Source organism: Neocloeon triangulifer, unplaced genomic scaffold, assembly GCF_031216515.1.
Source record: "Neocloeon triangulifer isolate White Clay Creek 2 clone unplaced genomic scaffold, ASM3121651v1 ptg000008l, whole genome shotgun sequence".
NCBI classification, from domain to species: domain Eukaryota; kingdom Metazoa; phylum Arthropoda; class Insecta; order Ephemeroptera; family Baetidae; genus Neocloeon; species Neocloeon triangulifer.
Window position 1 is genome coordinate 4721870 of NW_026775550.1, and position 27607 is coordinate 4749476.

General features: G+C 34.6%; 7 protein-coding genes across 9 annotated transcripts in view; 3 read left to right on the forward strand and 4 right to left on the reverse strand.

Moving 5' to 3' along the window:
* Positions 1-121: 121 nt before the first annotated feature.
* Positions 122-1517, forward strand: LOC132194671 (SAP30-binding protein). Its single transcript, XM_059616106.1, has 3 exons — positions 122-280; positions 428-853; positions 906-1517. The coding sequence occupies exons 2-3, from the start codon at positions 428-430 to the stop codon at positions 1377-1379; spliced, it is 900 nt and encodes a 299-aa protein (XP_059472089.1). The 5' UTR covers positions 122-280; the 3' UTR covers positions 1380-1517.
* A 1964-nt stretch (positions 1518-3481) lies between these two features.
* Positions 3482-20074, forward strand: LOC132194845 (uncharacterized). Its single transcript, XM_059616399.1, has 5 exons — positions 3482-3692; positions 17432-17621; positions 18291-18500; positions 18798-19028; positions 19526-20074. The coding sequence occupies exons 1-5, from the start codon at positions 3653-3655 to the stop codon at positions 19935-19937; spliced, it is 1083 nt and encodes a 360-aa protein (XP_059472382.1). The 5' UTR covers positions 3482-3652; the 3' UTR covers positions 19938-20074.
* LOC132194837 (uncharacterized) lies at positions 9552-10148 on the forward strand. The gene is made up of 2 exons (XM_059616388.1): positions 9552-9642; positions 9712-10148. The coding sequence occupies exons 1-2, from the start codon at positions 9631-9633 to the stop codon at positions 10027-10029; spliced, it is 330 nt and encodes a 109-aa protein (XP_059472371.1). The 5' UTR covers positions 9552-9630; the 3' UTR covers positions 10030-10148.
* LOC132194834 (uncharacterized) lies at positions 10603-11386 on the reverse strand. The gene is made up of 2 exons (XM_059616384.1): positions 11164-11386; positions 10603-11104 (listed from the first exon to the last, which is right to left on the reverse strand). Exons 1-2 carry the CDS (start codon positions 11258-11260, stop codon positions 10773-10775), a joined length of 429 nt encoding a protein of 142 aa, XP_059472367.1. The 5' UTR covers positions 11261-11386; the 3' UTR covers positions 10603-10772.
* LOC132194801 (uncharacterized) lies at positions 11908-12650 on the reverse strand. Its single transcript, XM_059616305.1, has 2 exons — positions 12468-12650; positions 11908-12415 (listed from the first exon to the last, which is right to left on the reverse strand). The coding sequence occupies exons 1-2, from the start codon at positions 12589-12591 to the stop codon at positions 12039-12041; spliced, it is 501 nt and encodes a 166-aa protein (XP_059472288.1). The 5' UTR covers positions 12592-12650; the 3' UTR covers positions 11908-12038.
* On the reverse strand, positions 15528-16828 carry LOC132194808 (uncharacterized). Its single transcript, XM_059616316.1, has 2 exons — positions 16791-16828; positions 15528-15968 (listed from the first exon to the last, which is right to left on the reverse strand). The coding sequence occupies exons 1-2, from the start codon at positions 16800-16802 to the stop codon at positions 15642-15644; spliced, it is 339 nt and encodes a 112-aa protein (XP_059472299.1). The 5' UTR covers positions 16803-16828; the 3' UTR covers positions 15528-15641.
* Positions 20075-20103: 29 nt separating the features above from the next.
* LOC132194843 (kalirin) overlaps positions 20104-27607 on the reverse strand; it is a 118801-nt gene continuing 111297 nt past the window's right edge. For 2 of the 3 annotated variants that reach the window (XM_059616396.1, XM_059616395.1), the window contains exons 34-45: positions 27438-27518; positions 26062-26420; positions 25729-25885; positions 25253-25483; positions 25005-25196; positions 24443-24672; positions 23542-23758; positions 23262-23483; positions 22545-22792; positions 22246-22384; positions 21305-21745; positions 20104-20358 (exon numbers count right to left, since the gene is read on the reverse strand). In XM_059616396.1, coding sequence (XP_059472379.1) covers positions 20269-20358; positions 21305-21745; positions 22246-22384; positions 22545-22792; positions 23262-23483; positions 23542-23758; positions 24443-24672; positions 25005-25196; positions 25253-25483; positions 25729-25885; positions 26062-26420; positions 27438-27518 — 2607 coding nt within the window. In that variant the 3' untranslated portion in view covers positions 20104-20268. The remainder of the gene's footprint in view (positions 20359-21304; positions 21746-22245; positions 22385-22544; positions 22793-23261; positions 23484-23541; positions 23759-24442; positions 24673-25004; positions 25197-25252; positions 25484-25728; positions 25886-26061; positions 26421-27437; positions 27519-27607) is intronic. The other variant, XM_059616397.1, reaches the window with a different exon arrangement.

The window sequence follows — 27607 nt, forward strand, 5'->3', positions numbered from 1 at the left end:
GCGTACGGAGGATGCACAAAATTCGATAAATACCCCGCCAAATTCAAATAATTTACATTGTTTAAAGCTGTGGATTTGAAATTCGCGGTAACTAAATATGGCGCCCATAAGTAAACGCTAAACCTAACCCGCAATTTAAACTTTCTTGTCTTGTTTGTTGATATTCTGGTTGATTCTGGTCTTGGATGGCGGTGTCGGCCCACATTTTGCAGTTTTCGACAACCAAATTAAGACAAATTTGCCAATTGAAAACTGTGCGTTCCTCTCAAGAAAATTAATCGTGAGTAAATTGTGTTAAATTTGAAATTTCGTCTTGGACCGTGCTGCAATTTATGATTCGAAAATATTGCACAAAAAATGCATTTTGTTGCAATTGATTTTTTTTTCTTGCTGGTAAAGACAATTTATTTCAATTAAATTTTTACAGATGTCGCATTCATTGGCATCCCTGACTGCCACCTACACCGACTCAGAGGGCGAGGACGAAGAAGATCCTGGCCATCTTGAGGCAGGGACGGTGACCCTGACCGAAGAGAGCAGCCTGTCGAAACCTCCATCGCCCATACAGCCGACTGGCCGACCTAAAAAAAGACGAGCCCATTTGAACCGACTGGTGTCCTACCAAGATGAAAACAACGTTTCGACCGAAGGGGAAGACACTGAAAACGAATACACAGATGAAGATGGTGAAGGGGTTGGATTTGAACAGCCCTCTGAGGTGGAAAACGCCATGGGTTCGCCAGCTAAAAAGGAGGTACGAAGACCCATACCTACGGACGTTGAACTTCCTGAGGAGGCGAAAGGAAAATGCTCAGCCGAACATCAGGAAAGGGTCATGAAACATTTTGAAAAGGTAGACTTTAAATTAAAAAAAGTTCCAATCAAATTTGTAATAAATTATTCAGGTGCAAAAGGGCTTGGACATGAACTCGATGATTCAACGCCGAAAGGACTTTCGCAACCCAAGCATTTACGAAAAGTTGATCCTGTACTGCAACATCAATGAATTAGGCACCAACTATCCACCACACATGTACGACCCCACGCGCTGGGGTAAAGATTCATTCTACGAAGAACTGGCCAAAGTGCAGAAGGTCGAGATGGACAAGAAAGAAAAGGAGAAGAAGGAAAAGGCCAAGGTGGAGATTGTGACGGGGACAGCAAGGAAACCGCCCACTCTTCTGCTGTCAGGTGGGGCCATCGGCCAGAAGACCTCGGCAGCCCTGGCAACAGCAGCCGCCACCGCAGCCACCATAGAGGAGAAAAGAAAATCCAAGTGGGACCAGGTCGGAACCGCTGCCTTGACGGCCAACGTGACTGGTACGAAGAGTACAGTAATTTCAGCGTTCGGTTCGTTGCCGAAGAGACCAAAATTGTGAGTGGCTAAAGATTGACAGGATTTTCAAGCGTGGAAGTGAAATTAATCTTGAGGAAAGAGAACTGGATACAAATGAACATACTTTTATTATTTAAATTTGTCGATAACTAATCTTAAATAAGAACCAAGCAAGAACTGAGCAATTGTCTTTTTATTTTCAACTTAAATTTCATTCTGAATCCTCCTTCCTTTTATAGAATTATATTAATATTTTTATGATTTATACAATTATAAATACAATTTATTTTCATAAATTTTATCTTTGAATTGAAATGGGAAAACTGTTCATGAGTTTCCAAACTTCAAAATTAACAAAAATTTATTTATTTAATTAGAGCAACAACAATCATTAAGGCCTCTTTCCATTATTTCAAATTTCAAAAATATTATTTATAACTTTGGCTTTGATTGTAACTTGATTTAAATTTCAAAATAATTAATTTAACATCTTGTTATGTTAACATGAAATTAAAATAAAATTTTCTAAATGTAAATAAAAAATCAGCTTTTTCCACTAAACTTGCGGTACTGTGGCTGCATGGTACGTGCAAGCAAACAGCCGAATAATAAAATCGTCAGTTGTCAACGCATGTAAAATCTTGCTTGGACTGTTTCCAACAAAACAGGATAGAGAAGTCCGATGTTATCCTGCGCCGCGCATATTAATTAATCGGAGATAAGCAATAGATATGGACTTTTTGCAGTTGTAATAATGCGGTAATTAAAATGCACATTACCCATCGCAATTCTCATCTAATAAATTAGAAAGTGGAAATGGAATTATATAAATGCGCGTACGTGCGCATAGAGTTTGTCCGACGTATAATGTGTGCTAAGTTTGATTACGGCGCAATCACAATTGCACGCCGCTTCGCACATGTGGGATATGAAAAATGCAGTTCATAAATTTGAAAGTATAAAAAATAAAGTGCAGAGAGAGAGATTTGAGCGAAGCGATGAATGTGGTCACTCGAGTGTTTCAGGGTCGCAGGAAGTTGCCTGCAGTTAATCAATGCGAAAGCGTGAGATTTTTTCAAGCATTTTTTTTTTATTTAAAAAAAAATATATCATTTGAACTCTGCTAAATTAAAATCTTAAAATTTTGCTACCGTATCAAGGACAAATTATTTATTAATAGTTGCATTCGGGTGACGCGATTATGATTGTGTTATGCAAAGCGTCGGATCAAAGAGATGTAGAAGGAAGGAAACCTTTACTTTCTCTCTAGGAGAAGTATCACCCATGATGCTTTCTCTCTAGCGAAGACTCTTCAGGAGAGGGAGTGACGTTCATAATTGTGTCCGTCGCCACACAGACTTGGAGGAGCGGTCTTTCGTCTTGGAGAGTTCAATGATCGTTTTTTGTTTGAAGCTGCTGGCTAGATTTTTGAGGAAGGCAAATTTTGTTTTATTAGAAATTTACATGTTGAAAATTAATTCCTCTGAAAATTTGAATTACTTTCCTTGGTGTGTGATAAAATTGAAGAAAAAAATCAGCAATTTTTATTTTCAATGGTAAAATTTCTATTAAATTATTTCAATTTAATTTTGAAAGCTCTTGATATTTAATATATTGTAAAATATATAATTATACTTTTCTACTGTTCAATTTATCGCAATTTATTATGTAGTAGAAGTTCACGATCGAGGGTTGTTTTATAGGTTTTTAGTTGATTTTAAAAATTAAAATTTGCAGCTTTTTCCTCGCGATATAATAATATAAATATTTTTATTCATGAAAAACCCATTTCATGAGGATCAACGAGGAAAAAGCCCGATCAGTTCTTCACATCCATGATCATCTCCTTGAGTGTCAGTTTATTCAAACAAATTCAAATTTGCATTAATTTTAATGAGATTTGGTATCAATTTTCATTTAATAATATAATTAAATTTTTGTGTTAAAATCAAGATTTTTGTGATTTCTGCTCCATTTCTCTTTTTGACTCATTAATTTGCTGAATCATCACAGAGCGATGCGCGCTCCGTGGTTTGATCACCTCTTTCTTTTTCTTTCTCTTAAAACGCCATGGACCGGCGGCCGCGGCATCCGTTCAGTGCCGGTGCATCCGCAGCATTTCACCAGAATTGGCTCAAGAGGCGGCGATAGAAAGCGTTGCGAACCTCGCTCGCAGGCCAACGTGCAAAGAGACTGCGGCCGATTAGTCTGTAGCTGGAGAGCAAAAGCATGTGAAGTGGGTTGACCTGCCGCGTGTGTTTTTTCGACCAACAATAAAAATTATTCAACGCAAATAGGATACGACGTCTTTCAACGATGGCCAAAACCGAAATCACCGTCATAGACAGGAATGAAAGTAAGTTTCAAAATCCTGACTTTATTTCAAATTTTTGCTTTTGCAAACTGCATAGGCAGAGGTTCCTCTCTTTTCTCCAGTTACTTTCAGAAGCGTGCAGGATAATTTGGCGCTCATTGACTTACAGAATAAAAATCCGATTTATTTGTTTCTATTAGTGAGTGAATTTTTCCATATTGTCAAAGTAATTGAAACTGATCAGGAAATTTAAATAACAAGTAAAATAATTTAATTAAAAAAAGATTTTTTTAACTTGTGTAATACTATTGGGGATATTCACATTGTGTTATAAGCAAATTCCGTTTAAGCTCAAGTGAGAACCTCTTAATTTTAAAAAGATAACTCGATGAATTAAAGAAAGCAAAAGATGTGAATTGTCATTAAAGATCAGTTAAATGATGCAATATTTTTCTATTAATGCATGAATAAATTTTGAATACTATTAATATTGAGTTCATCAAAAATTTTAAATAAAAATAATCGGTATCACTAAAAATCGAAAAAATGCGTTTGTTTGCGTAATAATTGTATATTTTTAAATGCTACATGTTTAAAGTGCTAAATTATTATGACAAGATATACTAGTTTTTATTATAAATCTCATTCTATTTCTGCTGTAAACAAGAGATTTATCTATAGAAAAAGATGCGCAATTTTTGTTGAGAAATATTTTCTTTGCGTGACCATCAGTCAAGAAACCAGTTTCATCAGACGAGAGCAAGATTGAGTTTGCTTCTCGAATCCGTCCACGGGAATTCCCGGACGTGCAAAAAAAAATAATTATACCAGTGGGCTAAGAAAATTAATTGTGATTTGCGTAGAGTGTGAGAGTAAAAAAAATACAATTGACCTGAAATAGAATAAAATAGTATAAGACAGTAACCATAAAAACTGCTGATGAAATGAAATAACTGGTTCAATCCGTGTTAAATTTCCAATTGGCGCATTTAGTACAAAACGTTCAACTGACTTGTTTCATTATCACATTGCAACATGCAAAAAATTAAGATTTGTGTAAATGCACATTTTTTCTGTATGGATGGTTATTGATTTTATTAGTTACTGAAATTTGCACGAAAATTAATTTACATTTAAAATAAATATTGATTTTATTAGAAAACTCTGGTTTCATTAAAATTATTAGAGTTTTGAAATAACAAAAATATGTCACTTTTGATCATTTTCGTCGTCTTCAAAATTCATTTTGGCAAGGAATTTTTTTGCAAATTATAAACAATAAAATACTTCATGTTCTTTATAGTCTTTATTTTTCTAAAAGTTTACTATTTTATTATTGTTATGCACGTTTATACATGTTGTATGAATGTTTTTTTTTACCATTTTCATTAATTCCTCAATTGAACTATTTACTTTTGTAGAACTTAAAATTCATCTTGCTATATAAAAACAGACTTAAGACTGGAGCATTCCTCAATTTAAATCGCCTTTAAAAATTAAAAAGCTTAAATTAATTAATGTTTCAGGTAAAAAAAAATTTGGTTAGAATAAATGACAAAATCATTTGCAAAAAAATATATAATATTTTGGCAAATTTGTGTGTAAAAATTATGAAATTTTTTTTATTAAATTTCTTTAACCTGTTATGTGTGCTATTTGTGCGTGTCCAATATAAAAGAGAGCGCAATGTTATTGTGCACCGGGCGGTGCTAATTGAAGGCGTCGTCATTGATGTTTAGCACCTGAAACGACGAACGAGGTTTGCCTTTGTTGCGCAACAAAGCACGTCCACAAAAAAATGCATAATTTCTGCACTCACTCAATCCTTTTGTCCCCCTGAATAAAAAGGTACTCACGCTGATCGTTTCATTTAAAATAATTTAACTGCGGGCGGTCCAAGGGCAAACACCCTTTATTTTACTATTCTATTCTGCAAGAAAAAAACCTTGAGTGGAGCAGCGCGATTGTAAAATTTATGGACCATCTCCAGACGCTAAAGAGCAGGAAAAACCTTTGATGTGTGACTTCCTCTCTCTTCAGGTCTCTTTTTCAAGTGCATATGTTTGACAAGAAAAGATGCTCGTCACCGCGTTTGGCAAACACCGATTTTGTCGCACGTACAATCAAAAGGGCACACCTTTTTGGCCACAGGTGGAATTTCAAGAGAGATAGATTTTTATCGCTTTTCGGAGGAATAGCAGTGTTGAATGTCAAGTGACCCCCTGGCATCTGTTCAAGGCGAACCACGTCTCGCCGAAATAGACGCCACACAAACGGCCAATAGACCTACCTAGACTAGCACACGTATACATATATCATGGGGAAGCAAAAGGCGGCTTTTTTACTAAAGACCGGCTTGTCCGATTATCAGCGCTTTTCTAATTGGCGTCGCGGACGAGCCTTGAATTTCATTCCGGCTGGATTTGACAATTATACTAAATTATCAAGCGAACGAAAGACACATAAATTAACTTTAAAACTTCGAATTAATTTTTTAAATAAAAATTAGATGTGCATAAAGAACCCTGTAATTATTATTTTTATATAGAGTAAATTAAATATTTATGTTGCTAATTTGTTTTAGTGTGAGTGTGTGTTTTTTGTAAATTTTAGTGTAGAGTTTTGTCGTGTTTGCGTTGTTAAGTGTATTTCAGTTTCTGTATTAAATTTTTAAAAGAATTTTAACGTGGATTCAGAAACTGAGCGAGAAAACCAATGCTCGGAAAAACGAATTAAAATGTCCAAATTTCAACTTTTAATTGGAAATTTTAATCTGTTTTAAAAATAATTAAAATTTCCAATTAAAAGTTGAAATTTGGACATTTTAATTCGTTTTTCCGAGCATTGGTTTTCTCGCTCAGTTTCTGAATCCACGTTAAAATTCTTTTGAAAAAAGAAAATATTTCAGTATTTTTTTTTTTATATGAATTTACTTTTTTAAATTTAATTTAAATGATGCTTTTTCAAACAAATTTCTCGATCTAGCTTCCTATATTTTCAACTCTAATCTATTGTAGATGTAGGATTATTTTTTCTTCGGATTTTGGCATTGAGAAAACAGGTTTTGTTTCCCCAGTAGAGTGGGCAGCTGAACATGTGCGTGTTCTTGATTTGCACGGAATTTATTACCCAATTTGAAGGTTGATGACCGCGCGTCCTTTGTTGAGCACTCGTCTTTGTTCATTCGTTATCAGGAACCGCAGCTGACACACAAAATTTAGAAAATTTACAAAAAATTCTTGTTTTTCATTGTAAAATCAGCAAGATAATTTAAAAAATGTTTAATGTTCTCAGTAATATATTTTTCATTAAGATAACTTAGTGGCTAAGAACACACAAATCCTTAATTATAGTTAATTCAATATTGGCAACCTTTTTAAGGAGAATTTGAAAAGAGCTATTTTATGGTTACAAAGAATTAATAAATTAAACAATCCATTCCCGATAATTTTCTTTTCTTTCAATTAATTTATATAATCTCCGAATTTTGTGTCTTCATGAATACAGATGAAAATTATTGCTTGCAAACAAGTTAAGGTTTTTTTTTTTAAATTTTGAAACAAAATTTACATTTCATAAGTTGAAAGTTGCAGAAGCGTACGTTTTATTTTATCGCGCTGAAAATTCATTTTGGTTATTAAATGTCTTGTTTTTTTTTTGTTTTTTTCAATGAAACGATTTTTTGCTTACAAAGATGAGAAGGTTTTATTGGAGAAATTTTTGCAATTAAGTTTAAGGTGATCAGTCGGTCAGTCATAAAGTCACAACATGTATTATAATTACACATTTACAAAATCACATTCAATGGCGAATTTTAATTAATAGATGATCGGTGAATACAATTGGAGCCAATGGATGAAAATTCGCATAAATTGGACGATGAGAATAATCAAGATTTTTCAAATTTCAATTAATCGAGCGTGGTCGTAAAGATGAGCTGGCGGCACAGTATCTAACCATAATAGGTAGTGCGGACAAAAGAAGGGACGTGGTGCACGACTCGGTGGTACGGATAAGTGCCGTAGGGATAATAGGGGCTGGCGTAGGGGTTGACGAGGTAAGGTGCGTGCAGGGCGCCGTGCAGCCCAAGAGCGCCGAGACCGAGCAATGCCCTCTTATCCTTCGGGGTCGAGTCCTCCTGCTCCTCGACAGGGGAACACATGGCCACGGCGACGAGGGCCAAAAACACGATCACCTTCAAATAATTTTTTCCATTTGATTAACAATTATTTATAAAATTCATGAAAAATTATGTTAAAGTTTAAACGTGCAATTGTAAATATTTTATTTATTTAAAAAGATCAAAATTAACCAGTTTTTCAAATTAGTTTAGCGTGATAAAATATTTAATTTTTCAACTGGATCTAATGCAAATTAATCAATATGAGAAATAAATAATTTATTGGATGACGAAGCCTGGAATCATTACGAGAATTATTTATAAGATGCGTTTTTAAAGTTTTTCTAAATATTTGGAGTGAAATATGAAATACAATAAAAAAAATTAATTGAGAATAAAATTCTGCACAAACCTTGGCGTTCATGTTGTGAGTGCGTCTGCTAGACTGATCCAATTTTCTATTTTTGCCAAACTTTTATAGCAAAATTTGTCCCTACCCACCTAAATGGTTCATTTTCGCAACAAGTCTCTTCTTCCAATTGATTGACCACTTTTTCTTTGCTTCGATGAGTTTATAATTTTTATTACTTCTTATTCATTGAGGGCTAATTGCTTTTAGTGCTTCCTGTGGTTTGTATGTCTGATATGAAAACCGTCTTGCGAAATAAAAGTGCCCTTTGAGAGTTTAAACATGGTGCAATTTAAAAATTTTCCCTTTCGTGCTCAAAACCAAACAAAAAGTGCCTGAAGAGCGTTTCAAGTGAAAGTGCAATACCAATTTACATTTTTCACACGTCACTTAATTACCAAGGGCTTGCCATTTTTTTCTTTAATCTTCTATTCATTTATGTGAAACATTTTAAATCATTGCAAAAAACAAACATATATTTTTTTGGGTACATAAGAGAATATATAGAAACAATGATTTGAATTAAAAACAAAACGAGAGTGAAAAATTTCATGAAATTTGATAAAATCTTTGGTTCTTATTCGCTTTCAATAGGCAAAGATTAATCCAGGCTGAGCAGCAATAATCGGAGTTGCAAACTTTATTGTGTGTCGATTCCACCTCGGAACATGTCAGGGCGCCAGGGCGCCTAATGCAAAGAGGAGTCCTTTTCTCTTTAGTTTCTTTCGTCCCCAGTTGGTACGCACAGGGCGACGGCCGTTATGGCAAAAAGGTAGCAAAAAATGTAAAATTTAATTTTTAATAATACTTATTTGCGTTTATGGCGCGTTGTTCATGTCTCATCAAAGACTGTCTGTTCTCATCAGAGCATTGCTGAATTTATGTATTCTTGCATTTCCGACTGCACAATTCTTCTCTTTTTTCCAATTTAAAATTTTTGTATTGACCGAGAAGAATAAATAATAATACTTTAATTACTGAATTTTCATATATCGCCTTGAAATTTCAAAACAAACACAAAGTGTGCCTGATCAACGAGCATAAATTGCGATGCAATTGACTTGTAACCTTCACGGTTAGTCAAATGTGAACTTTATTGAGGAGAACAAATAAATTGTAATTTTTTAAAAGTTAATTTCTTGAAATCATTGGTTTCTTTAATTATAAAAACTAACAAAGTCTGGAAATGATGCAAAATAATGCTTTAAAACATTATCATTATCCATTGTAGTTTGTAATTATCAATGTTTTCAAACCACAGATTTGTAATTTCATGATATTTGACCCTAAAAAACAATTATTTTCGTTCATACCAGAAAAATTGCGTGACTCGTCTTTGTAAAGTACAGAGAACATTTTCCCTAAAACCACAATTCAAACCGGTATAAAGTCGCGTGCGATTCGGCAGAAGGCATCAGTCAGTTGTCTTCTCCAACTAAGCCAACAGCAACATGAACTCCAAGGTAATTAATTAATCTGCAATAATTTTGTTTCCGAAAAAAATAACAATTTTTTTTTAATTCCGACAAAAGGTCGTCGTTCTTCTCGCCGTCGTGGCCGTCGCGATTTGCGCCCCCGCCGACCATGAGCAAGCCCGGCAGAAGCGAGGCGCGCTTTCCTACCCCTATCATTACACCTACCCCCTCGCCCACCACCCCGTCGTAGTCCATCGGCCCATCCCTCACGTGGTGCACCCCGTGTCCTACGCCAACTACTACAGCAACGCCATCGTCAACCCCTACACTGGCTTGGCCGTCAGGTTTGGCGCCGCCGAAACCGCCCCTGCCTCCTCCACCGCCGCCCCCGAAACTGCCCCTGAAACTGCCGCCGACGAAGAAAGCAAAGAATAAAAAAAAGTCGGCTGGAATGGATTTTGACAATGTTCTGTAAATAAAATTAAATAAGTTTCATAATATAATGATGCTGATCATCGTTTTAATTAATTAAAAAAGTTTAAGTTTATTTTATTGGCAATGAAAGGAGAAACCGTTAAAAAATATTTTAACTCTTAATTCGGGCTGTACACAGCGATAATTTATTATTTGTCAGAGTTTTCAAAAAAAAAAAAAAAAAAAAAAACTATTCTATTATATCGCAATTGGAAAATTAGCTGCTTCTGTGCGAGTGCGGAATTTAATCTGTACTTATATCTCCGATGAAATGATACTTGCATGGAGTAATTGTAGTTTTTAACATTGCAAAGCACACGTCCAAGGTAAGACTTTTTATATAAGTCTAAAATTTTACAACTTTTTTATTTAATTTTAATTAAAACAAAAATTTTTAGCTGAAATTATAAAAAAAATCATTATACTCTGATTATACTGAAATATCTTTTATGATTTTAAATAAAAAACAGAAATCTTAACTGCAGATGGAAAATTACAAAAATAGAAGAAGTACAACATATTTTTGTCTAATGGGTTTCAGCAATCTTACAGTTTTAAGAATAAAGATCTGTTCCAACTAATTTCCTACTAAAATAATAATGTGTAATTAAATTTTATAAAAAAATACTCCATGTGTTTTGATCATCCATCTGTTGCAAAGTTAGACTCATTACATTAAACAAAAAATCCCAAATCCTTTATTTTTAAATAAATGACCAAACGATAATAAATACAAGCAAACACAAAAATGATTTCAGTACATGATGGAAAGCAAAAGTTACTTCGTAATTCATGATTTCAGTCAGGTTGAGCCAGCGTAGAGAATTTTTAGCCTTAAAGATCGCATTGTTTTGTCCGCTCACAATCTCCCTCTTGATGTTCCTCACTTTGGTCGGGTCGCTCCTCTTCACTTGTTTCCACTTCATGAAATCCGCGTCGTAAAGTTCATTGCCCAAAGTGTACGAAAATTTGTTGCCTCCTGATGAGTACCGAGCCTCAAGCTGCGCCTGCAATGCAGTGTCGAATTCTTTCCAATCTGAAATTTTCGTAAATTAAAAAGATACAAAATATAATAATAATTTTTTTCTCAATTACCTTTCTTTCCACACATGTACATCCACTTGGCCTGGTCCAATACGGCAGAGGCAGATCCTGAAGGTGGACAATGGAAATTTTGGTTTGTCGTCGACATTTTTTTTTTTTAATTCTGAGACAAAAATTTTAAGCTTTTTTCAAGAGAAGCTGCCTGCGTTAAAAAATAAATCACAACTGAAATATTTTCTTCAGCGCGACGCTTTAATATGGCCATGGTTAGGAAAATCTTACATGTCGATCTGTCATAGACTTTTAGCTTTTAACATTGCAACAGTTAAAGATAGAAGCTTTCAAATTGTAGAAGACTTTTAAGTCTATATTTCATAAGAAACATTACTTTTTTTAAACACTTGAAAATAATTTGCTGCAAACTTATCATTTTAATTCTATTTTTTATAAAGAGCTGAGAAAATTTCTAATTTGGTTTGGTCGCAAGCAAGTATTATTTATGTTTATTCAACTTTTTACATTTTCTACACTCCACACTGATTTTCCTGATTTAATTGAAAGACGAAATATTTTTTTACTTGCATTTTATAAAGCTAAATATTGTCTTATAATTTATAATTTGCTTTTATTTGCGTTATTTAGCAGCCTCTTTACCAATATTGATGGTGAAGGATTTGAAGAATTCTTTATTTATTAGTTGTCCACATTATATCTTATTAAATTGAATAAAAAATTCTCTGAAAAATTCAATTTATTTATAAAAGGAAAAAAACATTTCTTGCCATGCATTTAAAATACTTTTATTATCACAATTAATTTCAGTATTTAATTGTTACATTCCAATTGAAAAATGAGCAACGGCGCATAATTTTTCAAGACCAGATGAACAACAAGTTAGACTTTAAAAAAGTCTTTCGTGGAAAATTTTACTTTTTCATGTAATGGACCAGAAAAATAATGAAGGCGATCAAGAGAACGAATAATTTCAACAAATGATGAACGGCCAAAGTGACTTCGCAATTCAGGATTTCGGAGAGGCTGAGCGCCGAGGAAGTCGAAGAACGCGTCGAAGAGGTCACTGGCGCCGACGAGTTGGACGTCGCCTGTGGACTATAGGACTGCTTTTTCACAACTTCCCTCTTGATGTTCCTCACTTTGGTCGGGTCGCTCCTCTTCACTTGTTTCCACTTCATGAAATCCGCGTCGTACTGATCGTTCTTCAAAGTGTAGGAAAATTTGTTGCCGCCCGAAGCGTAGCAAGCCTCGAGCTGCGCCTGCAACGCGGGGTCGAACTCTTTCCAATCTGCAAAATTTTTATTTAAAACGTTGAATTGTTTTCCTTCATAGTCACGTACCTTTATTGCCACACATGTACATCCACTTGACCTGGTCCAACGATCCTCTCCATCTTTGATTATTTGAATTGGACCCAAATTGTCCGAACATGCGAGCGTTATTGGGTCCGTTATAGCGATTCATCTTCAGAGACTGCGTGGAGAATTAAAATAATAAAAAATATGTAACTAATTTCGCGTGCGTTCGTCTCGTAACTGAAAGTTTTTAAGACTTTTCTAACTATTTATATAAATCCCTGGGATGTAAAAGTCTAAGGCATATCGCTAAGACTTAAAAGACACTTTAGTCACTTTATCTATCATTTTGGTACACTTCCTAGAGATGAAAAGTCTAACTTTATTTTTAAGCTTTTGGGGAAGTAATTTAAAATTTTGTGAGTTTAAAAAATGAACACTAAATTAATTGTGAAAAGTCCCAAAATTTTTAGGAAACGTAAGAGTAATTAAAAGAAATTTGCACTTTAGATTGTCTAATTCTAAAAAGTATTTAACGAGCTGATTTTAAAAAATTATCAATAAAAATTTAAATTTTTGAATTTTAATTTTTTTTTCTTGAAATTTAATCTATTCAAAATAATTCAAATGACATAATATATTTGCCACTTTCTTTCTTTTTTTATCTTTAAGGCTCATAATCTTTCTTTATCAACTTAATGAGTCGTCGTTGTTGTATCATATCAGATTTGTTCTGACAATGATATTATTGTTAAAATTACTTTAATAGTCGATTTGATAATAATGCGCAATTCACAAATAATGTAACACGTCGCCTTGCGGTTTTTAATACAGTAAAAAGAACACTGTAAATTAATTTCGCTTTTGAGCAATTAGTTCCTCACTAGACCAGCTCTTTCACAATTAACAACTGCCCTCTGTGCTTTCGAAACTATCGGCTTCTCTATTGCACCTGAAACGTATAAAAACGCGAGAACCTTGGTCAGGGCACATCAGTCAGTCCGACCGCTGCAAACAATCATCATGAACGCCAAGGTTCGCAACCAAAGCTATTTTTTGCACTCACAATATTTTGGATCGCTAAAAACTTATTTCACATTTTTAATTTAATATATTTATTTTTCACTTTTTAAATAATTTTTTTTTAAGTCTTTTTATCACAATCTGTGCCAGTTTTGGGTAAAGATTTGGTGAAAATGCAACCCGCATGTTGCAAATTTCCTAGCAATTTTTTTTAATAATATAAAATATTTAAAAAAAAATCAAAACCTGGAGACAAACAAGCCTAATTTTATTATTATTATTATTTTTTTTATTATTAAATAAGGATTTTTAAATATTTTTGTCAAGACCTTTGAGAAGATGTTTTTTTGATCCACCCAAAAGATCCTATTCTCCAAGTTTGGTTTTATCATTTTTATGAGCAAAAAAAAAACTGCAGGTTTTCGTTTTTCTGGCCGTCGTCGGCGTCGCCTTGTGCGCCCCTGCCGAGGAAACCACCAAGGACAAGCGAAACCTCATCGGCCTCTCGACCTACCCTGCCCTCGCTGCTGCACCCCTCGCCACCTACCCCTACGGAGGCTACGGAGCTGCCGTCCTCCCCTACAACGCCTACCCTGCTTACAACGCCTACCCCTACGCCAACCTGGCCTACCCTTACGCTGGTCTCGGACTCCACAGGCTCGCCGCACCCGCCTACCTTGGCTAGGATTTTCTTCATAAAATACTGAATTTCATTTTAATCATGTTAAAGAATCATCCAATATTATAAATAAAAGCGCTCTTGTCTGCAATAAAAGTTAATTGAGTTTTTATTTAAATATGAGAAAAATCTATTTGATGAAGCTTTTCTATTTATTCTTCTATACGAATAAAATTTTTGACTAAAAAAACAAAAAATTTATTTATTAAAATCCCTAAATGTGTTCTTAAAGTAAAAAAAAAGTACAAAAAATTAACAATTAATACAAAACAAAAATTAAGTAAATGATTTTTTTTAATAATTATACATTATTTTACTGTAAAAGTTATAAAAATTTATTGGAAATGAATTTTGATTTCCATCGGGGAGCAAGAATCATTAGACAATAAAGAGATACACGCTATGCCGGAAGACAGGCGTGATAGGTTGCATATTATCATTTTTTTATTTGAATAAGTTTGCCATCAGAAAGAATTGTGCGATTTGTTTTTGTGTACTTTTTGGAGCAAAAAAGCAACATTCTAGACCTTGTTTCAAGTAAGAATATTATAATAAAATGACACATGGCAAAATTTTAGAAAACTGCGTGCAAAAATACATTTTTTCAAGAATATATTTTTGTGGGTTTATTTTTATTTTTAATCGGACCTTTCTAGAAGCCCCCGCGTGGCGCGTTTTAGCAACTCATAGGTGCTATTTTTCCACATTTTGAATTTTTCAATCTTTAATTTTCTTTTGATTTGTGAAAAATAAATTAATAACTCATTAAAATAAAATTAGTCTTCAGTACAAGTAATTGGAGCATTTTAAATCCGAGCGTATAATTATAATTTAATCTTCAATTTACGTCCAATTACACTAATTGACTCACATTTTGTAAATATCTCTACAAAATTCAAGTAGAGTTTTCTAAATAATTCTTCTCTATAAATATTCTGACCGAAATTATTATAAGAAAATTTATGTTTTTAAAAATATTTTGAATTGAATGTCAAATTTTGTGTTAAAAATTATTTTGTGAAGAAATGTTAAATAATTTTTCACGGAAAATTGTCAATTTGAAAGAAAAATAAATTTTGAAAAAAAATTTATTTTTGTACTAATTTTTGTCAAAATATTTTCGCAGCTCATGAATTATGGCTGCAGCCCGCAGCCGAAACATGTAGAGCAGGATATTGTTTTTCTTAAACAATAAACAACTCACAAAAACCCATCGAGGAAAAGGCGATTTTAAATTCAAATCACCAATTCTTCTCTAATTAAACACATTTCAACAATCAATTAAGACACCTTGCAACTAACAATATAATACTTAATCATACTTAATAATATTCAGACAATCTAAATTATATTTTAAAAGAAGAGGGGTCGTTTTTTCCAAAATCGAAACTGCTCCATATTAATTACTGTGCTCATTTTTTTAATTTTTATTTATATCATAATTTATACATTTTGAAATTCAAATGATTTATGAGGTTGATGAAACTTTTGTCAGCGATCATTGCTGAATTTGGTGTTCAGCCGAGGAGGGCGGGACGCGTGGAGGGGATGATGGCGGGGGCGGCGAGGGCGGCAGCTCCCCAGGGCGCGCCGAGGGGCGCGACGGCGCCAGAGTTCCAGGGGCTGGCGAACCTGTTGGGCAGGCCGTTGTAAGGGTTGTACGCGAGGCCGTAAGGGTTGTACGAGGCGTAGGGGTTGTACGTGTTGTACGTGTTGTAGGGGTAGCCGTTGTAGTGGTCGAGGGCGGCAGGGTGGTAGCCGTAGTTGTAAAGGTCGCGCTTCTGCTTCGCGTCTTCGGTCGTCACGCCAAAAGCGACGCCGGCGAGGGCCAGAAAAATAATCACCTGACAAAAAAAAAATTATTGAATATAATGGAATAATTTTTTTAAAGAAATTGGCAAATCGTAGCCAAATAATAATTAATTAAAAATTAAAAACAATTGAATTAAAAATTGTAATTAAGAAATAATGAACTATAATGAGGACAATTTAGCCCTTCGATCGAATTGAATGGCAGATTTGGATCGCTCTCATTACTCATTACTTTTAAAAGTATTGAATTGTGTGTCAGTTCCTAATTTAAAAAGAATTAGAAAAATTGATAGACATGAAAAAACACAAATTAATTAATTAGCAAAATATCGATTGTAAAAAGACAAACAAAATACTTAGATTCAAAAGAGCAGTACAAGTTTTCTCTAATTATAACGGATCAAAAGTGATCGTAAAGCATACAAATTATATTTTTTATCCAAACTGCACCCCACTTTTTTTTTAAATTTTCTATTATTGTAAAGTACGGGAAACGGCAAGTGATTATCTATCGGTAAAAAAAATCAAAATATTATTTAAAATAATTTATAATATAAAATATTTGTTTTAAAATTGTTGATAAGCAACTAAAATTTGTTAATTATTTTTTTTTAATGATGAAAATTAAATATAATTTAATACCGTTATAATGAGTTTTCAGACTTGTCTGGAACTTGAAAATTTGTCCAATTAAAAATGTTTTGAAAAAATAATAAAAATGGGAAAAAAAACTTCCAAACGTAGAAAATTTTTAATAACTAAAAGTATAGTTTTTTTGAACTATAAAAACACATTATTTAATGATTTTCTGAAATAAAAGAAAAATGTATAGATTGCAATTTTTTCGAATTTACCTTAGCGTTCATGATTGAGTATTGATGATTATCCGGCTGGTGCTAGACTGATGGACTTCCCCAAAAATTTTGGCTTTTTATACACAAAAAATCACGGCTCGTGCCGCGTCAGGATCGTGAACGTAGAAAACGAGCTCCTCATGTATTTTTAATTTTGTTTTATTGTTATTAGTTTACGACTCGGAGGACGCAATTCCTATAACTCTCGATATGTGGTTCACTATTTTTTTCGCGCTCGCGGGGCACTCATTTGGATCTAAGTGGATTGATTTCTTCAACATCAAATCGAGTCGAGGCGTGCGAATTTTATTGTGCTTATTTTCTAATATTGTAGAATTTTATGTGACCGCACGTTCATTAATTTGTTCACGTTTGGCCAAGGCTGGTGCAATTCATTAAATAGAAACACAAAAGTAACTTCCAGAGGCGCAAATGTAATTTTCAATAACCTCTCGTTATCGTTGAATAATGCATTTTACCTTTTCGCACGACTTTAAATGGTCGTGATGAATTTGTTAAAAATAAAATACACTTTTGATCATGTTCACGCAAGAACGTGCATTACCATTTTACTTTTAATTTTTTCCTAATATTATGCAAAAAAAATTATTGTTCACACTCGATCAATTTTTTGTTTTCAGGTGACGGAAATTCGTCGGACGCGACCAACAACAACAATAACAACAACGATGACGTTTCCGCGAGTCAAAAAAAGCGCTCGACCAAATTTGTGGACGTCGACGCTTTTCTCGAAGAGGCCGCCCAAGCTCCTGCAGACTGCGGATCGCCCATGGAACTTCCGCCTTGGTTCGATTTGGAAAAATTCAAAAGGTCTCTGTAATTAATAGCTATTTTTTCACACACAAAAACGAATTAAATTAGGTACATGATATATTAAGTTAATTGGTGAAATTTAAAAAGAAATTTTCTTAGTATAATTTCAATTTGCCGAATAAAAAGAAATTAATTAAAAATTTATCCACTCTGCACTGAAAATTTTAAATGAGAAAATTTGAAAATTTTGAAAATTATTAAAACTTATGCAAGGAGAAAAAAATTGACGTATTTTTAATCAAAAGCAATTTTATTTTTTATTTCATAATTCGAAAAGTTTTTTAATCGAAGATTGTGAGACGATTCAGTTTTCTTCTCTCTGCAAGTTTCACGTGTGGCAAAAAAATTTATATGAGCTAAAGTCAATCAAATCTCGCTGTGCGGCGAAGGATTTCTTTTTAATATCAAGAATTTAATAGAAAATCTCTTTTGTTATCGCATTTTTCTTAATGAATTTTTTTAGGCAGCAAAGGAAACTAAGATATAAAATAATTAAACCAGCTTATCGATACTCTAATTGTAAGACAATTTCATGAATAAGAAGCAGAAAATTTTTACGTAGATTGCCCAAATTTTGTTCTAATTTAATATTTTCTAAACATATACTTTTGATAATTCCAATGACGCACATTACAGGATTTTATTATTTATTTAAAAAAATTACAGGGGACAAGAATTCATGCGGCGCAACATTTTTACATTTTTGTACTCGAAACTGTCCGGTCTGATGTGTCTTCTCGCCGTGCCAAGTATTCTTAGGGTGTTGAGTTGCACGTCCCAGTCCAGCGAGCCGTGCTCGGCGTTCAACAGGTACTTTTCCACCCTCAGCCACATGATGGAGTGGTACGACGGCGACCTCCTCGAACCAGGATCAAAGTAAGGGTTGTTTTAAATTTATTGTAATTAATTCATTTATTAACTATACCGGCGTGTTTTTACGAAACAATTATGTACTAAAACAAGCAAAATAAATTGTGTCTTGAAAATTATTAGATTATTTGGAAGCAGAAAAAAAATAATAAATTAATTTTTATAACTTTAATTAATGACACAAATTTTAATTTCAATTTATTGACTATGCCAAATAAATACAATTATTTAAGTTTTCATCTTTAAATATTTGTTTGATTAATTAATTTTTATTTTTTAATCTTAAATTCTTCTTTTTTTCAGGGCGTATCAGTCGTTAAAATTAATTCGGAGCAGACACTCGGCGGCGGCCAAACGGTCTCGCAAACTCGGACTAATGTCGCAATTCGACATGATCGTCACGCAGTTCGGTTTTATAGGCTTCGCCATTCTGCATCCCAAATTTTTTGCGCTGCACCGCGAAAAACAAGAGGCGTGGGAAGGAATCGCACATTTTTGGAGAACCGTTGGCTACTTGCTCGGAATCGAAGACAGGTATGTATAAAAATACTTAAAAAGATTTATCTTCGAAATGGGAATAATTTTAATAAGGAATTATCAAATTAAAAACTGGAACATTTTGTATTTAAAAATTAATTTTTAGGTCCAAATTCGTTGTTATAATAACTTCATATTTGAGGTATCTTAAAAACTGTATTTGATTTTTGCCAAAGAAAAAATTTATTTATTTATCGAGCTTTCGATCCTTTATTTTCTAAAAACAATTTGACTCTATTACAGCTTTAAAATAAGAGTAAACAAATTTCTTAACCAAAAATAGCAATAAAAAGCAATATTGATCTTTTGTATTCAAAGAAAGGTGCAGAAAATCAAGTTATTAAAAAATGCAAAGTTTCCTATGGAAAAAAAATTATTTATTAAAAAAAAATTATGTTCCTTATTTTTCAACTTGTTTTATTTTAAAGAAAATAATCATAAAAATGCACAGAGCACAAAATCTCATACGATTTTTGTAATTAATTTGATTACAGATTTAATTTGTGCACGGGCAGCCTCGAAGAAACAAAATCGCTGTGTCTGGCCATCGAGGAAAAGGTGGTCGCCCCCGGACTGAGAAACCCTCCGTCCCATTTCGAGCCGATGGCCACGGCCCTGATCACCGGGATGCAGTGCTTGATCCCTTCGCTCGACTTCCACATGATGATGGCCGTGATCATGGAGGACTTCCTTGGCTCAACGTACGAGCAGAAAATGTCGCTGCGTTCCAAGTGCGGTGTGCTCGAGGTGCGCCTCGTCTTCTACCAGCTTCTGGCCCGCCAGTGGCTCGCAACCGTGTTCCGACCATTTTTCAACGGACTCGTCCGACTGGCCCTGTTCATTGCGGCGCGCTTCCCTTTCATCGCTTACTGGCGCTACGGCAAAAAAAGCGTCCACTTCCACTGACCCAGAAATGCAATCAGAGAGAATTCGGATTATGAATAATGTATTTATTTAAAAAAAATAACATAATCGAGCTGTGAATAAAACGAGCTTATAAACCAATCAACTTGTAAGGAAAATAAATATTTTTTTACACTTGACACCGACTTTGATTTGAAATAAAAGAAGGAAATATTTGTTTGTGTGAATTTAATTTATAATTAATTTTAAATAAATTACATCTATTATTCACAAATGTACAAGATATAGCACAATTCACATATTTATATTTTTTCAAAGTTTTACAGTTTGTCGAATATTCAGATTTTTTTTACAAAACTCGGTCGCAATTTATTCAGGAGGGAGAGAGCAAGATTTTGCATCTCTTGCGGCGCTCGACCAAAGTCCTCAGTCTGTCACTTTGGATTCTGCAGCCCTCGCCATTCTGGAAAAATGATAATTTTTTTTAATATGTCTTGTCAAAAATAAGTGGTAAAATATACTAAAATGCAAATGAACATGACAATTTTAAAATTCATGGTGATTTGAATTTAAAAATCGGCTTTTCCTCGATGGGTTTTTGTAAGTTTTTTATTGTTTCAGAAAAACAATATCCTGCTCTACCATAATTCATGAGCTGCGAAAACATTTTGTCAAAAATTAGTACAAAAATAAATCATTTTTCAAAAATTATTTTTCTTTCCAATTGACAATTTTCCGTGAAAAATTATTTAAATTGAAATTTTATCACAAAATAATTTTTAACAAAAAATTTGACATTTAATTCTAAATATTTTTTAAAAATCAAATTTTCTTATAGTATTTTTGGTCAGAATATTTAAACGTGTGTTTTGAGCGTACCTTTCTCGGCGGTGGTCGAGAGAAGACTAAATTATTTTTCGGTTGGTTTTTTGGGTAAAAGATATGTTTTAGGATTGTTTTCTGAAACAATAAACAACTCACAAAAATCCATTGAGGAAAAGCCGATTTTTAAATTCAAATCACTATGAATCAACCCTCGATCGTGAAATTCTACCACAAAATTTTAAAATTGTCATATTTTAAAATGAAAAAAAAATGCTTATTTGAAATAAATAATCAAGAGATCAAAATGCGATTTTTAGAAATTATGAGAAGGGAAACGTAAAGCCAATTTTGGTATTAAATTTTATTAATTTTCAAAATATGACCAATTTTTTGAAGATTTTATCCAAAGGACATACATTTGGATATTTTCTTTAGCTTTAATTTGTTAGTTCTTATAAATTTAGTCCAGTCTCATTCATTTTGCAACGTGGGTTTTCATTAATTAAAATTGAAAATTACCAACTTGAAATAAAAATTAATCTAATATTGAAGAACTTCAAATTTTTAAAAAAAAAAAGACCTACTTGCAAAAGCCAGGGGTCGCTGAGGCACTGCTGGGCGGTGGCGCGGGCCGTGGTGTCGAGCTGGAGGAGGCGGCCGATGAGGGCGCGCGCCCGCTCCGAGACGCCGGCCCAGAACTCGTGCGGGTAGCAGAAGTCGACGTTGAGGATGTGCGCGGTCGTTTCCTCGGGCGAGTCGTCCAGGAAGGGCGACACGCCGCTCAGGAAGGCGTACAGCACCGCGCCCACGCTCCACATGTCGCTCGCGCACCCGCCGCCCCCCGTCCGGCCCCGCTGCACCACCTCCGGCGAGCAGAACTCGACGCTCGACGGCTGCAGCTCGGCCCCGGCGTGTCCGTTGCTGAAGAACTCGCTCTCGTCGCCCACGCACTGCGCGTCTCCCAGGTCAACAATGCGCAGCCGGCCCATGCCGGCGTTGTTCGGCTCCACCAATATGTTTTCGGGCTGGAATTTGCAATAGAAATTTGATTAAAATTCATTTTTATTTTCAATTTACTAAAATATCAATTTTTCAAGATAAACTCTTTTATTTAATGCACTAAAAATTAATTATCTTCATTAAAAATATGGATGAAAATAAAATGGTCAGAATTAATTTATAATATCTAATAAATTTTTAAAATTTAAAAACTTCACGTTTTGCATTCAGAATTTTTACAAGTGTTCAACATATTTAAAGAAAATTCTGATCTTTTTTTAAAATAAAAAAGACTAAAAGAAGTTCCTTAACAATTTTTACAAAATTTTTAATCTTCAAATTACACATTTTTATCTTAATAATTTATAACTTTTTCAAATTTTCTTAACAAATTCTAAGAAGAAAAAAAAAGAGAATTTAAAGAGCGAGATAAACTTCGATGTTGCACTTGCTTTGCTTTTTTCAATCAATTTGGGATGATTTTCTAATTCATGATCCTCAGTCTTTTCATAATCTGTAAATGTACCTTTATGTCTAGGTGAGCTACTCGTTGCGTGTGGAGGTAGACAAGGGCAGACATGGTTTGCAGCATGTAGTGGCGAACTGACCCTTCGCAGTAACTTTCCTTTTCGCAAACAAAGCTGAACAGCTCCGAACCTCTGACTCTGCAAAAAAACAGGAATTTCAATTCCAAAATTGTCCAAAATTATTGAAAATATGGCGATTTTAACAATCTAGAAGATTTTGATCTATTTCCAATGTTAATTTAAAACCACCTCTGCTTAAATAAAAAAACTGATTTATTCAGATTATTTTCCGACTCACTTTTCCATGACGATTGCGTCTCGTCCGAGACCGGCAGAGTAGAGTCCGAACGCCTTGGGCAAACTCGGGTGGCCGAGTCGGGTGAGCATTCGGAACTCGGCGATTGTGGCCGCCTCAGACTGTTTTTCTCTCCACACTAGTTTGGCCGCCGCTTCTCTACCAGTCTTTCGATCTCTGCACGCCATCACGACGGCCCGCGAGCCACGCTCCAGCTCCTCGACCACCTCGTAGTGACTCTCAAGCTCAGGCTGTTGCAATTAAAGAATTAAATTATAATTGTTTTTCTCATATCGTTTAGCAAATTGAATAAAGTCAATTCAAGTTATAATATATTTTGTTGAAGATTTTGTAAAAATAAGTATCATTAAAGACTTCTAAATTAAAATAGAAGGACAATAGTAATTTAAAAATTAGAGAATGAAAACTATTTATTATATACTTAATCAGTAAATTTAGTCAAAGTTTTGGATGTTATGAAGATAACTTTAAATAAAATTCATAAAATTATTATTATTGTCCTTTTTTGAACTATTTTCTTTGCTGTGCAAATTTGCTTTGTTTTAACAAAGCAAAAAAAAACAGTGCAAAATCATGTGTCTTTGTTTAAAATCCAAAATTTTTAAAAATTAAAAAAGAATATGATTGACTTCAACAGTCCATATAAATTTAATAAATAAATTTTTTTATCTTTTTCTATTTTAAAATCTGTTTTAATACCAATGGAGAAGGCGGCGAAGGGCAGCTGGACTGGCGACTAGTCTTGCTGAAACTTGGCTTTTTGAACTTGAAGGCCCATGCTTTGCTCGGCGAGCTGGGCGGGGTGGCTCCGTTTTTGTAGAGGTGGTCCGGAGATAGGCTGTTGGGACTAGGGACGGACGGGTGTCGAGGACTGAGTGGGGGCAGCGACGACTGCGGCATCACAAGGTGCTCACCTTCACACTAAAGGAAGAAAATTTTGTCAAAAAATTTAAAAAAAAATTAATTTAAAAAAAATTACAATATTTGCTCCTGCGGATTCGCTCCACCTGCGGGCGCTGGAATTGGTGGTCAGAGTTTTCAGTCCTCCGACGATGGCGTTCAGTCTCGACTGCTTGTTGTCGTTTTTCTGCGGCACCGACTGGAGGCGGGGGAGGCGGCTGATGGCCGGAGGCCGACCCGGCGAAGGTCGGTCCTCGGACGCCGACCTCGGAAGGGCAGAAAAGGAAAAGGCAAGGCTAAACAAAAAGCGGGGACAAATCAAAAATAAGAAGCTGCGATCTAATCTAGAGCCACAACCTTTCAAGTTCCGCTACCTAGGGGGTTGCAAACAAACCAAAAACCAACAGACAAAAAATAAAGGAGGTGACAGAGGTACAAAATGAAACACAAAAGACGCCACGTTTTTCCAAATATCAATCAATTCACCACAGAGAAGGAAAGAACTCGGAAAGAGACTAAATAAGTAAGAAAAACCACAGGCATGATTTTTGGACCTTTCAATTTTTTTCGTTTTTATTCTATTCAAAGTGTTTGTTGTTGCTCTCTTGTTGTTTTTTGCAATATGCGCGCGTATTCTCATAGTTGTTTTTAATTTTTATATACAAACATACAATTAATTTTATTTACAAGCTTCCATCGTATGTATTATATAATTGTTCTTGGCCTCAAAAAATCACCGTAAATCCAAAATGCTCAAAACAATCGAAAAAGCATGCGTTCTCATATCGTTATTGTTAAACTCTTTTTTAAAACGTTTTGCATAGTGTGAGGTTTTGCTCGCAATATGTTTTTGAATAACGAGTACAACTATAGGTTTCGCTTTTTCTTTGTAGTAGTTTTTTTTTTTGGTTATTACTCAAACGCCAATCACCACTTTTTGTTATGCTCATTCACCGCACTCCTCGCTTTGATCCACTTACGCCTCCTTTGTCAGTTCTTTCTGGTGCGCGATCGGCGACTGGATCGCCTTCAGGAAGTCCATCTGCGTCTGCAGGATGGCCTTGATGGTCGCCACCCAATCGTTGCGAAGCGCGGGCGACGAACCCTGACACGTGTAAATCAGGTTCGGCTTCCGCGGGTCTGTTGACTGGATCAAAAATTTGCACTGATCGCCGTCCTCACTCCGCTCATTCAGAGACATTTTGTTCACCTAAAATTCATAATTAATTTTCAGATTACATGAGTTTTATATTGAATTGAGAATGAAATTTAGAAATATATATTTAAATAACATTTTTTTAAATTATTTCAATTCTCAGAAATGTGAATGTTTGTTTGTTTTTGCTTGCCAAATAACCAAATATATAATTGGAATCTACACAAAAATATGTTAATTATGAATATTAAAATTTTCATAAGTTTTCAAATTTATTTCTTATCTTTTTTTATTTGCTTTAATTCACTTTAATTCTTTCTAAATGATAATTCTGTGTTATTCTTGAAAAAGAAATTAGCGGAAATTGATTTAATGGTGAAATTTACCTGCACATGTCCTTTGTAAATGTAGACGGGGTTGGTGAATTGTGTTTTGCGGCCGACGGCCTCACTGAAAATCATGCTTTGCTCAAACAGGAACACTTGCAGTTCTTTGCCCCGGAATCCTTGGGCGGCACTTCCTTCCATGCACGTCAACGGGCCGTGCATCATCAGTTTGCCTTGCGCTGTGATTTTACCCTGCAATGATTTCACATTAGCAATTAAGGAACTGGACGGAAAGTTTCACTTCCAACCTCAAATCCTTGCAGTCTGCCGACGTCCATCATGTCGTTTGCAGATTTGGGCACGATTTGCATGATATGGAAAGCAGACTTCAAGGCGTTCAGCTCCTCTTCGGACACGTTGGCCCGCTCCGAGTACTTGAGAATGTCCTTCAGCATCAACTGATACTTCATTATCCTCTGAACGGGTTTGATCAAAAGATCGGCTAACTGTAGCTTATGACCTAATTTTTGACGTAGCTCCTGAAATTTCAAAAAATTAATTTCATGGCAAATCATATAAATTCAACCTCTTTTGTTAAAAAATTCTAAGATTTTGTCAGTTTCCTGAAATATTTTTGAAAAATATTCTTTCAATATAAAATTTTGTTGAAATTAATTTAAAATTTAAGATACATCCATCAAAATATTTTACTTAGTCAAAAAATTTTAAGCCAATCTACGGACTTTGATAGAAGCAATTAAATTAAAATTTAGCTTGGACTCACCTCAAAGTAGTTTTCTTTTTCTGACACTATAAATTCTGAGACGGGTTTGTTTTGGCAGTACACCACATACATGTGCAGTTTCCTTTCGTATCTCTTAAAAATCAAGCCCAACTCCTCGGGCTTTTCCTCACAGCGCTCAAGAGCTTTCAAGAAGAAGCTGTTGACACACAAAAATATTTAGTTTTGAAATGATTATTCACAAATTCTCTTCCCAAAAAATTGGGATCCATTCGAAGTACAAAAGAATAGTAAACTTTTCTTATTAAATTTTAAATCAAACATAAATTATGACCATTTTTTTTTTAAATAATTATTTTAGTAAGAAAAACTCACTCTCTGTGCCACTCGTAGATGGCCTCGATATTTCCAAACACCATTTTGTCCTTGCCGGCCTTGAGGTCGTCAGGCATGGGCAGGTCGTCCTCCTCAGGGTTGGCCGGGGGCGGCGTCCGCATGAACGTGATGTAGCCCTCGACGACGTCGCGCAGGTCGCGCACGTAGATGCGCTCGGTGTCGAGCATTTCCTGGATCACAAATTGCCTCTTGCGCAGCGGGTCAGTCTTGATGGCGTTGGCGGCCGCCTCGCCGTCCGCCTCCTCCTCGCTCGGCGTCGGCACCACCGCCGCCTCCTCCAACTGACTAGACCCCTTGGACAGCAGGCTGTGCCGCTCCTGGTTTTCCGTGTGTTGCTCCTGAGTAAAAAAATGAACTCGTTGTAAAAAATAACGCTCACGAAATAGACAAATAAAATGCAAATAATGACAATAAATCATATCATATCGTTAAAAAAAATTAATCTACAGTTAAATTGAGAGCAAAAACTCCGGGGGTATTTTGATTTTTGCAAAATTAAAAGTGTTTTAAAATTTTGGAAGAATTAATAAAAATCTCAATAAATTTTAAAAGAAAACAAAGATTTAGGGAAACAATTTTTAAAAAGAAATTACCATTTTGGAAAAGCACATTTACAATGAAATTTAAAACACCAATTTTGATAACTTGAATTTGTTAAATAAAAATTGCTTTTAATTCTCTGGAGTCGAGGCATATCAATTATCAATGCATTAGACATTTAATAAAATCAACATATACGTAAGTAACAAAAAATGCATGTAAATCCTGCAAACTTAAGTCCAGTTAATGTGGACTGAAGTGGTGTGGATAAAACAGCAAAACGAGAAGCCAAGATCAATTTGCTTAAAAATAACAATAGCCGGTGCAAATAAGTTAAAATAATTATAAGGAATCATTCTTAGTGCTCAATAAAAAAAAGGGACGAATATGCTAGAAATTTTTTTAATTAAGCTTTAAATTTCAACTTGATATGTGATACAATTTTAAATTTATCATTTTCAATTACTTTACAATGTTGATTAAGGCAAAATATCTGTTGGACTTTTCCCTGATCCAACTTTGGAATTAATTGGATTGATTAAAGTCATTTTTATCAACAAGGAAAATCACCAAGAATGACTCTTTAAAAGGCAAAAAATAGCGATTAAAAACACATTCATTGACGAATGAGTCGCAAAACTAAAAATAATAAATATAAAAAGTCATCAACAAGCCGCAACGGTCTGAAGCTGCGTCAATTTGAGAACTGAGCAACAGCGAGAGCCACTAAAACTGCAAATCAAATGTAAAAAACGTTTGTAAATTTCGATCACATGCAGATTTTGTGTTCATGCAGAGTATGATGGACTGCCAACCATTCGCTCCTTGACAATCTGCTCGATCTCGGCCAAATCTGCCGACGCGCCGTCCAACGCCTTCAAAGACAAACTGGACGCCTGCAAGTAAACATTTTCAACTCCGTCCCTCTCCGAATAAATTTTTTGTGTTTCGCCGCCTGGAGAAATTACGTAAAAATAAAATTTAA

What these genes read in the sequence shown, in the direction of transcription:
- LOC132194671 (XM_059616106.1), top strand. Translation starts at nt 428, where the DNA reads ATGTCGCATTCATTGGCATCCCTGACTGCCACCTACACCGACTCAGAG. An exon ending in TCATGAAACATTTTGAAAAG is followed by an intron (nt 854 to 905) that starts GTAGACTTTAAA and finishes TAAATTATTCAG; the next exon opens with GTGCAAAAGGGCTTGGACAT.
- LOC132194845 (XM_059616399.1), top strand. Translation starts at nt 3,653, where the DNA reads ATGGCCAAAACCGAAATCACCGTCATAGACAGGAATGAAA. An exon ending in CGTCATAGACAGGAATGAAA is followed by an intron (nt 3,693 to 17,431) that starts GTAAGTTTCAAA and finishes TTTTGTTTTCAG; the next exon opens with GTGACGGAAATTCGTCGGAC. An exon ending in TTGCTCGGAATCGAAGACAG is followed by an intron (nt 19,029 to 19,525) that starts GTATGTATAAAA and finishes ATTTGATTACAG; the next exon opens with ATTTAATTTGTGCACGGGCA.
- LOC132194834 (XM_059616384.1), bottom strand. Translation starts at nt 11,260, where the DNA reads ATGTCGACGACAAACCAAAATTTCCATTGTCCACCTTCAGGATCTGCC. An exon ending in GTACATGTGTGGAAAGAAAG is followed by an intron (nt 11,105 to 11,163) that starts GTAATTGAGAAA and finishes CGAAAATTTCAG; the next exon opens with ATTGGAAAGAATTCGACACT.
- LOC132194801 (XM_059616305.1), bottom strand. Translation starts at nt 12,591, where the DNA reads ATGAATCGCTATAACGGACCCAATAACGCTCGCATGTTCGGACAATTT. An exon ending in GTACATGTGTGGCAATAAAG is followed by an intron (nt 12,416 to 12,467) that starts GTACGTGACTAT and finishes AAAATTTTGCAG; the next exon opens with ATTGGAAAGAGTTCGACCCC.